At 41.1% G+C, this 15,000-nt stretch overlaps 1 protein-coding gene across 4 annotated transcripts in view; it reads left to right on the forward strand.

Annotated features, from left to right (window-relative positions):
* Window positions 1-15,000, forward strand: part of il1rapl1b (interleukin 1 receptor accessory protein-like 1b) — a 207,213-nt gene that overhangs the window by 138,007 nt on the left and 54,206 nt on the right. For all 4 annotated transcript variants that reach the window (XM_084394789.1, XM_084394791.1, XM_084394790.1 and 1 more), the window contains exon 6: window positions 4,584-4,658. In XM_084394789.1, coding sequence (XP_084250915.1) covers window positions 4,584-4,658 — 75 coding nt within the window. The remainder of the gene's footprint in view (window positions 1-4,583; window positions 4,659-15,000) is intronic.

Consider the following 15,000-nt stretch of genomic DNA (forward strand, 5'->3'; position numbering starts at 1 on the left):
CCGTATGGAGCGGAGCTGTTGGCGGGAGCGGCTCACATCTTCTTCACAAGTTTCATTGGGTCCCACTGATTCTGTAAATTAGCAAAGGAACACGCTAAGAACAAAGTTCTGCCAACCAGTGGAGAAGGTGCGATAAATCCAGCTGGATTACTCTGTTTTTCTGTTGGTTGGTTTTTCCATGCTTGTTAGTCTGCCGCTTGAATCTAACCCACATCTAACACTAAAAAAAGACCTGATGTATTGATGCACATCAGAAAGCAGATTCACATGGGTTTTCTTGCTGCCACACTCACTTTCAAAGCAAATATACCAGAACTTTGGTTGCTCTTTTTCAGGGGATACAAAAAGCCAGTCAAATGTTCCTTATGCTCTCTTAAAGATATTCAGCTAAATGAATGCTTTCTGTGGCACAAACAAAGTGACTTCAAAAGCCACGCGCTAAAGTTTCCCTGGAACCCTGTGTTGGCCCATCGAGCGGATATCGAGCCAGCAGACGAGCTTCAAAGGCCTGGATCGGCTCGACCCTTTGGATGTTCACTAAACGAACCGCACGACCTTCTCGAGCTCCTCTTTCATCGGCCAGAGGATGTGACCCGATGCACACTGCCATCAAAAGCTCTTCAGACGGTTTAATGAGAGCATTTTAAATACCACTGTTAGCATCTGCTCATTAGAACCTTCACATCGATTCATTTATTTTAATTAAAAACCTCCTCCAACAGTGAGCCTTCAATTCAGAACTGAATATGAACACACACGTGTAGTAGACTTTGTGAGACTGTATATGTCTGGAGGAAGGGTTCGTTTCAGAGCCTCCTGGATCGGTGTCAGCGTGGGTTCTGGAGCCGCCCGTCTCAGGTACATTCAGCTCTATATCTCTCCCACAAAGCATCAGCTCCACCTAATCTCCTCTGAGAAAAGGATAAATAATGAATGCGTGTCTCTCTAATTAAAGAGCTCAGTCGCTCCCGGTCACGCTTGATTACGCCGGCGCACTCAAAGAATAGATGTGAGCGCTGGCCCTCCAGAAGCGCCTGACACAGCGAGGACGCATTGTGTGAGAGCGCGAGCAGAACACTAACGTGTGTGAGAGAAGCCTTCTGACATTTCTGTGCTGATTAGCTTTAATACCCTCTACCTTACAACAGCCAACACTATCAACAGGGACGAGCAGCGGCGGATGATTACTACCTGAACCCTCCACTTACTGCCGCCACTCGACATTCTTCCAGCACGGGAACGTGACGCACAACTCAAAACTGAAGCGTGATGATGCGACTGGTTCACCCTTCCGTTAGTGTTGCATTTGAGAAGGTACATAGACAAACTGATTGTAGGACATTAAAGGGATGGTTCATCTGAAAATGAACACTTGCCCCAAACCTGTATGATTTAGCTTCTGCTGAAGTATGAAGGATATCCTGAAGAATGTTGGGAACTGAAAAACACCACAGTTCACTTTCTCTGTATGGACAGAAATATTTTCTTTTTTGTTTCACAGAAGAAAGAGGGTTTGAAACAAACTAACCCTTTAGGAGATACAAGCATTTGGTATTAATTCTGCAGAATAAACACAGAGTTAATGGCAAGCAGCTCAAATTACATCTTAAAACCGAGTCTTCTTTCTAGCATGTCAGCAGGCAGTTTAATGGGGATCTGAACATCAGCTTTCTGAAACGCCGTGGTCTATCATTAGAGACGCACCTGCACAAGCTGACTTGTTATATGTGTACGCTTCAACGCTTTAATTCTTGAATGGATTGTGAAATCTAGTGTCAACCTCTCCTCAATGACAACACGAAAATAATGACATCAGGCGAGGACTGACCTGTCAATCACATCCGGCTGCTTATTTTGTGCTCTTTTTCAGAAGTGTCTGTTTGCTAATGAGCCAGAGATTCCTTAAAAGGAAATCCATGGCAATCCCCTGTGTGAGGTAAGGCAACATAATTAACTTACAGCCATGATTTAGCCCTTTTAAATGAGCTCTCTCTTTTTTCTTAATTATTCCACCTGCTTTGACACTGTGGTTAACGTCCCGCTTGTCCTGTGAGGGTTCGTCTCCGGGGACTCGGGGGTGTCAGCGTGTTCCCTTAATGAACATGTTCATCCCCCCTGCTAGCACACCTCCTGCGGTCCAGCAGCTCGAGGCGTCTGTAAACGCTGAGACCTTTATGAAGCACGGAGGGAAAACGCTCTATCGATTTCTGCACGTCACGGTATAATGCCGTCTCAGCAGCGGCTTGTGTGATGTAGACGTTTAGCCCTATTTCTTCCTTCAATGACAGGCAATTCTCAAGCGCTTCTGTGTAATTAAAACAAGGGACGATCATCCAGTGGTTTGCAAATCCAGCCATCTTCAGACTGATACGGTCAGACACTATCAACACCACATCAGAACAAGCATCACACAAATCTGAATTCAGATGTGGAGGAATTTTCCAAACTTATAATTAAGCAGATGTGCAAATGGTGAGCGAATGGTAATTAATCATGATTACTTTAATTACGCATTGTTTTCTCGGTAATGAGGACGCTGCTCGGCACACAGTGTTTTTCCTTCAGACGACGACGCCAATCCAACCGACGCTGCTCTGGATATTAAAAACGTCAATCTTTCTCATGCAAATAACTTTGCCTCATTTTCAGTTGGTGAACTTACAGAAATTATTTTTCTCACTCTTTCTTTGAAGTGAAATGTTCTTCCCTTGTGAAGAAAATGGTGTGATATGATCTTTAATTAAGAGATAGAGTAAATGTCCCTCTCGCTGCGGCATGAAGAAGTGTGTTGTTTCTGAAACACCACTCGTGTCGAGAGTTTATAGTGGAAATCAAAAAGAGGCACTTGATTGTTTTAATTGAATGAGTATGCATGAATGTCACTGTCTATGCCTCAACAAAACACACAAAGACCGTCAGATAACAGACGGCTTCAACTCCAGAAATCTACAAGAAGATGTTTGCAGGAGATTATAAATGTTTGGAGTGCTCAGACGGAAACTCTCTCTCTCTCTCTCTCTCTCTCTCTCTCTCTCTCTCTCTCTCTCTCTCTCTCTCTCTCTCTCTCTCTCTTTCTCTATATATATATATATATGTCTCTCTCGCTGTCTCTCTCTCTCTGTTTCTCTCTCTCTCTCTGTCTCTCTCTCTCTCTCGCTGTCTCTCTCTCTCTGTTTCTCTCTCTCTCTCTGTCTCTCTCTCTCTGTCTCTCTCTCTGTATATATATATATGTCTCTCTCGCTGTCTCTCTCTCTCTGTTTCTCTCTCTCTCTCTCTCTCTCTCTCTCTCTCTCTCGCTGTCTCTCTCTGTTTCTCTCTCTCTCTCTCTGTCTCTCTCTCTCTGTCTCTCTCTCTGTATATATATATATATGTCTCTCTCGCTGTCTCTCTCTCTCTGTTTCTCTCTCTCTCTCTCTGTCTCTCTCTCTCTCTCTGTCTCTCTCTCTGTATATATATATGTCTCTCTCGCTGTCTCTCTCTCTCTGTTTCTCTCTCTCTCTGTCTCTCTCTCTCTCTCTCTCTCTCTATATATATATATATATATATATATGTCTCTCTCGCTCTCTCTCTCTCTCTCTCTCTCTCTCTATATATATATATTTCTCTCTTTAGTATGTATCTTGAAATCTCAGCTGGCCAATCAGATGTGAGCGTCACACATTAGCCATCTGTTCTCTTCGGTAGAACATTAAAGTGAAAACTGCCACGTTCAGTTCTGCCCTTGACAAACTTCACTAACTGAAACACACGCTGCAGTGATGGAGGATCTGAGCAAACACCTGGCACATCAGAAGACTGCGCTCGCTCTCATTAAACTCAACAAGAGCCGAGCTAAGATTTATGCTCATTTAGTTTGATCAGATGGACAACAGGAGGAGTGATGGAGAGATATACAGGAGGAGCATGTGAGGGATGCTGACACACACACACACACACATACACACACACACACACACACTCCTTCATCTCAGTGCATCTGGTGAATTCACTGTGTGTAACGGCTCAAACTGCCACAAACACTTGAAATCTGTTTTCTGACATGAAAACTCTGGAATTTTTGCTTTTCTACATGTCTCAGTTTCTATGTGCGAAATGTCTCCATCTGGCTGTTGAACAGAATCCGTCTGTGCAGTTTTACATGAAACTAAATAATCAATGCATATTTCATTGTGAAAAGGCTCATTACGATAATGAGATTTTCTCTGTGGAGAGTTTGCAGATCAACAGGAAAACGAAAACATCAACGAAAGCTTGAGCATAAAGCCTGTCACACCTGCGGTTCACTGAACATGGGCTTCGGCAGCTGAAACACTCATCTGTCATGTGACTTCAAGGCACTAAAACTCCATTATTCTAATTGATCACTGATAGGAATGTAATCCACTATAGTTTAGTACCTTGACTGATGGAGCGTTTTCAGTTCTGATATGCTCAAATCAAACCAGTGTGATCGTACTTGTCAAAGACAGTTAAGAATTACTGTCATTTAGGATTTAACGTTTAATTATGCAGCTATATCAGAGACAGATGACAGCATTGACACATAACTAATTATTTGTTTTGTTGTTTGTTTTCCTGTACAGCACCACTGACTGACAAGCCGCCCAAGATCCTCTTCCCGTATGAGAACAAGCTGAGCGTCATGGAGATGCAGATGGGTAAGAACAGCGTGTATCTGCACATTATGATACTGTGAAACTGTGTGTAGGGTCTGGCATTATTGTGTGGTGCTCTGTGTGTGTTTCTGCGCTGCACTGAAATGAATGTGCTGTGTTTGATCACCTGTGTAATGTGTCAGAATCGCACCTTTGTAAAACAATAGAGCTTTTATGTGCCGCATTTCATGGTCGTTTACGGCTAAATGAGTGTCAGAGACACTGACTCGACTGAGTGAACATGAATGATGCCATTGTCACAAAGACTAACCAGGCTCAGATCACTAGAAATATGGAAATAACTCCACTAAACCATGATTTCTGAAAGACTAGAGTAGAAGTGCAGTGCAAATCAACTGTTAAGGTGTCAGGACTGAGGAATCTCTGAGTCTCGGGATAATGTTCTATAGACATCTAGAAGAGTTAGAGTCTAACCATTCAAATTTGTTTCAAAGCAGCTTTACAGAATGTCATGATGGTAATGTTTAGAATATCTTAATATATATATGCTTTATAGTTGCATATACTTTATTAGCGGATTAGAGCTGGGCGATACACATTGTACATAGTACATAATATCTTTAGCAAAGAATGAAAAAACTCTGTGATCTTTGGATAATGGAGAAAAGAGTCAATTCCAGGGGTTCTCCTCAGAGAACTATAGTCAAAGTATAATGAATTTGATAAATATGCTACTCCATTGATTGAACTGTAAGATTAAGTAGATGTTGTCCGTCTGGAGCTGAAGCAGATCGTCCAGGAATCCTGACATATTCTCACAGAAGAGACGTATCTCTAAGATGCAGAAATTAGCTGAAATTAAGCTGTCAGTTTAAGGAAAATCTTGCAGAGGAATTGTTCAAACTGGTAGATGTTGAAAAGAGAATTCTTTGTCTTCAGTTTTGTTCATAACTTTTTGACTGGTGTATTTTGACTAAGATTGTAAGATTGTGGAAGCCAATATGATGGATTATTACGTTGATATGAAAATGGATTTTCTGTATATCTAGATGGAAGTGTTTGCCTTAATGTAATTTGTGGCTTCTGCATTAGAAAAAGGCAATTGATCAGAGTAACACACCTGTGAAAAAAAATCTTTGAATTTATGTTTTCTGGCTTGATAATAATGAATAAAAGCTATGTAATTGTATACATTGTGTAAATAGCTATACAAATGTGTCTCATTCCAAATCTAGTGGACTTTCTTTGCCTGTTCTAATAACCCGAGCGCTGTTGTTCTCAGCAAACCCTCCAGCGCTTCCAGCCGAACCCATGACCCACTGACGTACAGTTGAAGCGATGAGGTCTGACACCCGGGCACGAGAGACGGCCACCCAACACTGCCTGACTCACTTGCTAAATGGCACCCGCCTTTCATTTCCATCTGAATGCACCTCTTGAGAATCCAAAACAATGTGCAAGGACGATTGTCAGAGACTCGACAAGAACCCTTTTGGCAAGTGGGTCACCAGTGGATTGGATGGATTAGTTTAGCATTGTACGGTAAAGTTGTGCTTCAGAATGGTCAGGCCTGAAGACATTGCTTATAAATGGAGTGTAATAAGAGTTTACAGCGTTTAACCCCAGAGGGATGTAAAGAAGGTTAATAGAACGTTTGCCTTTCAAAACCGACACGGATGACACTATTGTGGTTAGTTTATTCTTCTTGCCATTTGCAATTTCGAATGTATATATTACAATTCTGTAAGCAAATAAACACAAGAAAGAAGCTTGGTCTCCTCTTCTTGTGTTTATTTCTCTGTCTGTAGTTATGTTGAGATGGTGTTGATTCTGGTGCAGCTGAGCATCATGATGAATCAAAGACTAGCAAGCACTATTCTTTCTGGAAAAGCCTACGTGTTGTTAGGGCTTTATTGCAAATCAGCCTGATTTCATGTGCTAGTGCATAGAACCTTTTCAAAACTGATAATTATATAACTGTGCGAAAGCTCTAGGTTTCCACGTGTCGATTCCCCGTCCCATTGTTCCTCGACCGCTGCGGTTTGGTAAATGTCACAGCTGTGTGGCTGTACGGCAGATCAATATTACATCATTTCTCTCAATTAGAGAAAGCTTATCGTTAGTCTCAGGAAGTCTTATCTATATTCAGCTGAGCTTTCCAAGTTACAGGGCAAGAGTTACATGGTAGATAAAAGGCCAGCATGATTCCCTCAGATAATTCAATTCTCATCATATTGAATCGATGACATTGGTCAGACTGTCCAGCCTCCAGAAACCTTTAACTAGCTGTAGATTTATTTGCACACAACGTTGACTTGTTTTATTGGTACTTTAGTTCTGCTTTACATTTGGGGACAACTGTACACGCTTTGTATCTGCTGAACCTTTTAATATCTTACATTCTGGAAAGTAAATGTAAATGAGGTTACTGTCGATCCCTGAATTATCACTATTCTGTCCTGTCTATTGAGGTTTAAGATTTGAGCACTTAAATATGGTTTAATCTTCTTTATCTCTTTGAAATGGATTTATCTTTGAACGTGAGTGCCGACGTCTCTAAATCAGTTCAGAGCAAATAACAGGCTTTATTTGTCCTCTTGTGTCTGTTGTGTACAGGATCCACTGAGCCTGTTTGTATTGATTGGGAATGATGATGGCTTTCCTAGAAAATGGATGAGCTGTTGATTTGTACTTTTCATTTTCAGAAATCCTATAGCATAATGCTCACTGCAGGAATCAGAATCAAATCATCTTCCTCTTGAGTTGATCCAGTCCATGCGAGTCGATTCAAATTCACTTTAGCCAGCTGCAGTTCTCATGTTGTTCTCTTGAGTGTTTTTCATAGGAACAAATAATCTCTTCATAATATTGAGCAAAAGAGGAAGACCACATCTAATCTTTTGGAGAGTTAAGCGTGTGCAAACAACTGTTGGGTGAATCACAATTTGTGAGTCCATAATTTGAAGGTGCTTCAAATTCCACAGACCAAACGCAGCTAATTTTTACATGCTATTTAATTTAGATCTGAAATCGATCATGCCACAGTAATAGACCAGCACTGCAAATGAGTTTCTTCATTTAAAAAAAACTAAAGCATTTTCCTGTGGATCAGAATTATTCGTCTATGCAGAAGTACTAGTTATTTCATGAACATGGCTTCTGTTTCCCTGCTAGGGTTAGTTCCCCAACTTAAACTCTTTGATGCCACGAACCTCGCAGACTTCTCTGTCAGATCTAGCGACTGGAACAACTCCTCACATTCGCAGTCTGAGAAGAACATAAACGTGACTTTACACTGACCAGTCAGTTCTTATATATAAACATCTCACTTTGTGGGTTTGCATGAAGTTGCAGGGAACTGAAGGAGCCGGTGCGTGTTCATGATCCTGTGGATGAAAGTGTATGTAGATCTGCTGTTCTGGCTCCAGCACAGAGGAGGAACGCCTCGTGAGCTCATGTTGTTGGACGTCTCTCAGCAGGAACGGCTGTCCTCTATCACTCTTACCCCGAGGTGGACCTGCATGGGAACTGTCGAGCCCGATCTCACGGGAAAACGTACAAATTCTACGAGGTGGCTTATTAGTACGAATTCATACGACCTGACTCGTCCGAATTAGTACGATTTTTGCAAAATCGTACATATTTTACGAATTGGCCAATTCGTATGAATTCATACGAATGACCTACCCCTGACCCCGCCCCTAAACCTACCCATCACGTGGGTTTAGACAAATCGTACAAATTCGTACGAGTGAGGTCGTACGAATTAGTACGAATTAGCCAACTTTTTATCATTCGTACGAATTCATACGAATTGGTCGTGAGATAGCGTTGGAACTGTCCTGCTCTGCCTTTGACTGAGCTTCGTTTCCCAGTGATCCCAGAGGCAGGAAGTGATGATTCTCACTTCCTGTGTCCGTCTGATGGGCTTCACTTCAGGGATCGGGACTGGAGGCAGACGCTTCGGCTTAAGTCTCTCTGGCCACTAAGAGACACGATTACACCCGGTGTCCCTCCTCACTCACACCTCTATAATGTCCCTCATCTCTTTCTGCACTGTGCTGGAAGTGTGGCAGAGCAGAACAGGCTTCACAATCTGGAAGGACGATATAATTGATATCATGAATCCAGTACTGTTATATGTCTCCTTCCATTAACATCTGTGTGTGTTCTGCGAGTAATGTCCCTCCTCCACCAGAAGAACTGAGAGACAGAGCACATGCTGTGTCCTTCAGGGACGGTGACGGTCACTTACCGTTGATCCTTTCCAAACATGCACACAGATGAGATGACGGAGATCGTGAATCGGCCGACAGAATCTCTGAATGCCCTGTTAAGTGGACACGTCGAGTTTGGTTAACATCACATCCCTTTAATGAGATTTTAGGTAGGAGAATGAGATGCTGACAGATAAATAGATGAGGGCTGACACATAACACCATTAAATACTGTAGGGAAAAAGAGTGTGTGCAGAATTCAGGCTGCAGTGAACGTACAAATGTGAAACGCTTATGTAACCGAGGCACTTTTCATGTCCATGTGGACGACTGACGTATAGAGAGTCTGAGACAGGAGTCTCGTCCTCCAACACTCCTGACATCTCAGTCGCTGTGCACACATTATTTACTGTCCACGAGCAGATTGACAAATTAGTGGAACTACGTTTGTCTCTTTTAATGAATCATTCAACTAGGAGTTTTTTACCATTACCATCTTTACCATTACCATTGTCATTAAGTCCATTATTAATTTTAATATGAATGCATTGTGACATATGATAGCTATGATAATCCCATGCTAGATCAATATCTATTCAGGAGCCAAAAGACTTTTTAGTTGACAAATGACAGAATCAGGGTGTACTTGTAGCTGGATTAGGTATAAATTAGTTCCAGTTATAAACTGTCAAGCTGCAATCAGAACAAAATATTTCTCTGTTTTGATAGAATGGGTTGATTTACGATTTTTGCATGTCATTCATACAAAGTTTCCCTTAAAATTAGATCTAAACAATATCCAATAATATTTTGTTATATATATATATATATATACACACACATTAAAATTACAGTATATTAAAATACTATTATTACTAATATTTACACAGCAAAACTTAGAGAGAAAAAAGCAGAGAGATTTTCTGCAGTGCTTATATAAGATAAACACCATGGAAACGTATGCGTCTGCCAGATTATCAGTTAGGGTTAGTCATGCATTGATTTTTGTGTGTCTGAAGCTGAAGCTGAGGTTCTCCCTCACACATTCTGCTGATCTGAGAGAAACTGCTGTTTGTGTGACTTTCATGAATTCACTGCGCAAAACAAGATTCCCTGTGCGGGTGAAAACACATCCACACACACACACACACACGTCTGTACGTCTAGAGCTGTGTGTTCTCACTGCTTCTCTGGGTTTAAAGCTGTTTATATTCAGCTTATTTTGTTTGGGAGTTTTTTTTACTGGAACTGGAACTAACAGAGAGTAGGTCTACTGTACTAGAGTCGCGGTGTACACATCATCAGTGGACAACAACATCATGCTACACAATCCTGCTTTATAGAGACCTTGTGACTTGTATAATGCGCATCATTGGGAAACATATGCTACACATTTGAAAATGATCTCGTGTCCGTGTTTTTGCAGGATCCTCACACACATTCATTTTCAATCTAACTCATGTACATAAACTTCACAAATACATTGTGAATTAGGAATAATAAAGAATAATACTACTGATGCATAATACAACTGATTATGAATACTGAAAATAACATTAAACAAAAATATTTTAGTCTTCAGAGTGTTTTTTATTTTTATTTCTTTTTTATAGAAAGATCCTTAATCCCTCTGACACCATGACCAATCAGATCTGTGAACACACTCTCTCCTGTGTCTCGATTTGATCAGGATTTGGTCTGGATTAGATCAGGATTTGATCAGGATTTGATCTGAACTGCTGTTTGCTAGAAAGCACGAGCTGCACAACTCTCAGGTTCCTGCGCTGATGGTGGCGGGGCTCCTGACATTTATAGAGAACAAATTACAGTAATTTGCTGGTACAGCTGTACTAGTGCAGACATGTGGTTTCAGACATTTAGAAATGTATAAAATATTTAAATGTCTGCCTAAACTTTGGTTGTGGGCTCTTAAAGCAGTGAGTTGGCATGGTCCTTTTAGCACTGTTGCCTCTCAGAAGAAGGTCCGTCTGAGAGAGTTTGTTCTCCCAGTGTCTGCGAGTGTGTGTGTGTGTGTGTGTGTGTGTGTGTGTGTGTGTGTGTGTGTGTGTGTGTGTGTGTGTGTGAGACGGACTGGCCATCTGTCCCGAGTGTTTTCTTGACTCCAGCGACCCACACATGCCTGGATGTATGGATGGATTCATGTCTATATTTCCTCAGAGTAGTTTATAATAGTTTCCCTGATATATGATGTCTCTGTCTGGAAGATGTGCACAGTGCATACTATGGGTTTATTAATAGATAATTATTAATGATTAATTTATTAACAATATTAATAACCCAAAAAAGAGAAAAAATAAAACAAGAAAATAAATACATATTGTCACGGTCACCAGCTAGTCACCACCTTAGTACATTTCCCATGATCCTCCCTGGCCCTCCCCTGCATGCACTACCCAATCACAGAGGACACTAATCTCCTGCAACTGTAGTCTATCAGCCATGGACTACTTTAGCACACACCTCAGTCACACACACACACACACACACCTCAGACACACACACACACACACACACACACACACACCAGTCACACACCTCAGTCACACACACACCTCAGTCACACACACACACACACACACACTCAGTCCCTCTGGAGGACCGTGATGGACCACTGAACTGTGTTTAGTGACGCTCGGCTCTTCTGAAGGTGAATGATGGATTATCACCAAGAGCAAATTTGGAAAGTTAGCCCATGGTTTAATGTCATCTGAATCAGTGATGCGCGGGTCAATGTATAAACAAACCGCACCCGACCGATGTTTTCAACTAACCCACCCGCAACTCGGACCGCAAAAAAAGAAAAAGAAAATATTGTTCCTGACCCGCATTTTTTAAAAGTAGTAAATGCTCATTGTAGCGTCTTAATATAACTTAATATATTCTAATTTTGTCAAGAATTATACAAAATCGTCAATAAGCTCATAATTTGTTCTAAAATAGTCTAAATGTTTAGTTTTAAAAACTATTTAAAAAAGCTGGCTATGTCTGTTTCTGCGCAAGTTCAGCAGACAGTGAGGTTCGGGTTTGCTCCGATCAGAGCTCATGAGCATTTCGGAATATTTCGGCTCTGCTCGCTCATTCCGCAGGGTCGCTCGCTCAACCCAGAATGGCCTGCTGGTTCGAAAATATGTGGAATAAGGGCTGCCTCAGACAAAAAAAAAAAAATTCTAGTCGACTAGTAGTTGTTCATTTAAGCCATTCGTGGACAAATCGCCCCTTTATATTAATTTAATTACTTAAATAGGCTATAGCCTACAGGATAATAAGCGTTATGACCGCACGCATAAAGCTTGCCACAAAGAACCGGTTAAAGTAATGATTATGAATGTGTCTAAATTAGCAAGGAGACATTTAATTGTGTAATAATAAACTGGTGTTTTCTGTGTCGCTGCAAAGATGAAGTTGACGATGCGGAGATTGCGGACTCGCCATGAACGCCAGAGAGAAATGCACATTTCATATGGATTACATAATCAGAGAGCAGCCTATTTATTTTGGTTTGAATATTTTCGTTTAAAAGTAGACATTTCAAGCTTTCTGTAATATATAGCCTATATTTCTCAAATCTGTGAGGCACAAGCTGAGTTTCGGCGCCCTCCAGTTCACATGCAATGCAAGTGATCGTGCCGGCGCCTTATTACATTGTCTGCTATATATTTGCTTCTTATTTATTAAATACGGGCAATTGATTGATAAAACATTGATCAAAATTAAGATACAATTTATACAAAACGAAAATCTTTTAAAAAGAGTTTTCTATAAAACAAAACTTAAAGGAGCCGTATGTAAGATTGTGGCCAAAACTGGTACAATCACTTTCAAATTACTGTAAGAGCGGTGTATCCCCTCCCCCTCCCCCCTGACTCGAGGTTGCCAGATAGGCTGCAGGATCCAGCAGGAACGTTTGTAGCTGCAGCTGTGGTAACTAGAGCAGAGCTGGCAACCCGGATGCCGAAACACTACTGACTTCGTGATTGGTAGATAGGTGGAGGGTGTGGCTTCAGGCCAAAACACAAAATGACAACATCAACATCAGTCGAGGGCTGCAACTATCACTTTTAAATGACAATATCCTGGCCGGACTACTGTTGTCAGTGATATAAGTATTTGAAATGAACATGATTTCTTAATGTCTAATGACATATCAGGGCCATTTTATGATTAATTGAAATACATTTCTTACATACGGTTCCTTTAATGAAGTCATCAAAATCATGTTTTACCAAAAACAGCGCCGTTGCTAGGAGGGCGCCAGCGCCTCTGCCTCGCGAGTGGATGATAGCCCTGAAGACGCCTAGCAATGATATACCTTTAGTGGTAGTATACCTTTAGTTAAGTTATACCTTAAGAGTCTTCGTAGCGCGCTAAGAGACAATGTTATCGGAAAATGCAGCTCAGGTATGATGCGTAATGGAGATTCCAAAGCGCTCTTCTTTGGTCAGAACCATGGAGAGCGATCACGGATTTACTTTTAACAATGCAACAAAATATTTAAAGAGCATCAAGCTATTAAAATCTATATTATGTATACGCACAGATAATATAACAGTAGGCTATATTAGTCAATATTTTTTTATTAGGTTAAGCAGTAATTGGATAACGTTTTTTTTTTAACGTTTTTAATTTAAGGCCCACCCACAATTGGTCTGGCCCATCCATAACTGGAATCCTGGCGCCGTGCCTGGTTGGTCGTGCCAGTTTTGTGGCTATCAAATGTGTAAATAGCATCGCAAGAAGTACACAAGCCAGCACTTTGGTCATTATCTTTCATTATATCGGCAAATGTCTCCCACACTTTGCTCTTTCCATTTGTGTATTTGCGGAGCTTCCACTCCCCAGTCTTCACCTTTTCTCTTGCCGCCTCCATCTCTACCTGCAGACTGAGCTCGTGCGTCATCTTCGCGCCAATTATTCAGCCAATAAAGTGTAGGCCTATGTATTTCAGAGAAAATTGTGTCTAGTACTATATAAATTACAAAGGTTTAATTGGCATCTTTATTTCAAACGACCCGACCGACCGCGACCCGAATATCATTAAAAATATTTTTGGATGACTCGTAACCGCAGGTAACCGCGGGTAACCGTGGGTGACCGCAGGCACCCGCTCATTTTGGATCAACCCGCGCATCACTGATCTGAATGTCCCCCAAACATGAAGAGTTGTGCTCTGATGTCAGACATCAGCTGGTGTGTGTCACTGTGGAGAACGTCTCCATCTGCTCTTTTGAGTGACAGTTGTGCAGTTTTATTACATTACTCCATCTCAAATGCAGCCATTTTTGTGATCATGCAAATCTTTCATGTTTTAATTTATTGAAAAAAAAACGCCTTTTATTCATTTCTTTATTATTAATTTTTACTTGTTATGAATCTATTCTTTATCAATTCTAGATGTGCATGTAATTGTACGTTGATTTCTTTGAGCGTATTTTCCTTCAGATTTGATTCCATGACGTGCATCTGTTCTCATCTCTATAATTCAGGAACATGGTGACCGAACAGATCTGCTGGTACATGTGGACCTGAGCTCATCCTCTAATGGTTGCAAAAGTACCAAGAACTTTATTATGTACGTTCTCTAGTACCTTCCTGTTTCATAAACACAGCATATAAAATGCTAAGTTTCTGAAGCAGTGGCGTAGCGTCAGGGCATGCAGGGTATGCACGTGCAAATGGGCCCGGGCCAATAGGGGGCCCGCCCATGAGGAGCTTTTAATTAAAACGAGGAAATTAATTTTAAATTCGTGGCCACAATAAATATATTTCATTATTTTTTGTATGCTTGTCATCTGTAGTAATTTCTTGTTTCTCCCTAATGTCTACTTTCTCCGACATTTAAGGTGTGCATTTTTTTTTTGCACCCCGCAGCTGACGTAGAAGAACTACGCTGTCATTTTTAATATGACGCACACTACATCGCCGCGCCAAATTAAAAAAAGAAAACACAGAGTGAGAGGTTACTATCGGCTAGCTTATTGAACATTAAAGGATGGACAAATACAAACATAAAAGTGGGGCATTAAAGAGAAAAAGGAGGGTGGAGAAGTTATAGTTGCGACACAAAAAGTACCCAAAATAGACCGTTTTTTTGTGCAAACCTAGTGTAAATGACAACGATGTCGAAGGTCCCTGTTACTGTTGACATC

The sequence above is a fragment of the Rutilus rutilus genome (assembly GCF_951802725.1).
Source record: "Rutilus rutilus genome assembly, chromosome: 22".
Taxonomy (NCBI): domain Eukaryota; kingdom Metazoa; phylum Chordata; class Actinopteri; order Cypriniformes; family Leuciscidae; genus Rutilus; species Rutilus rutilus.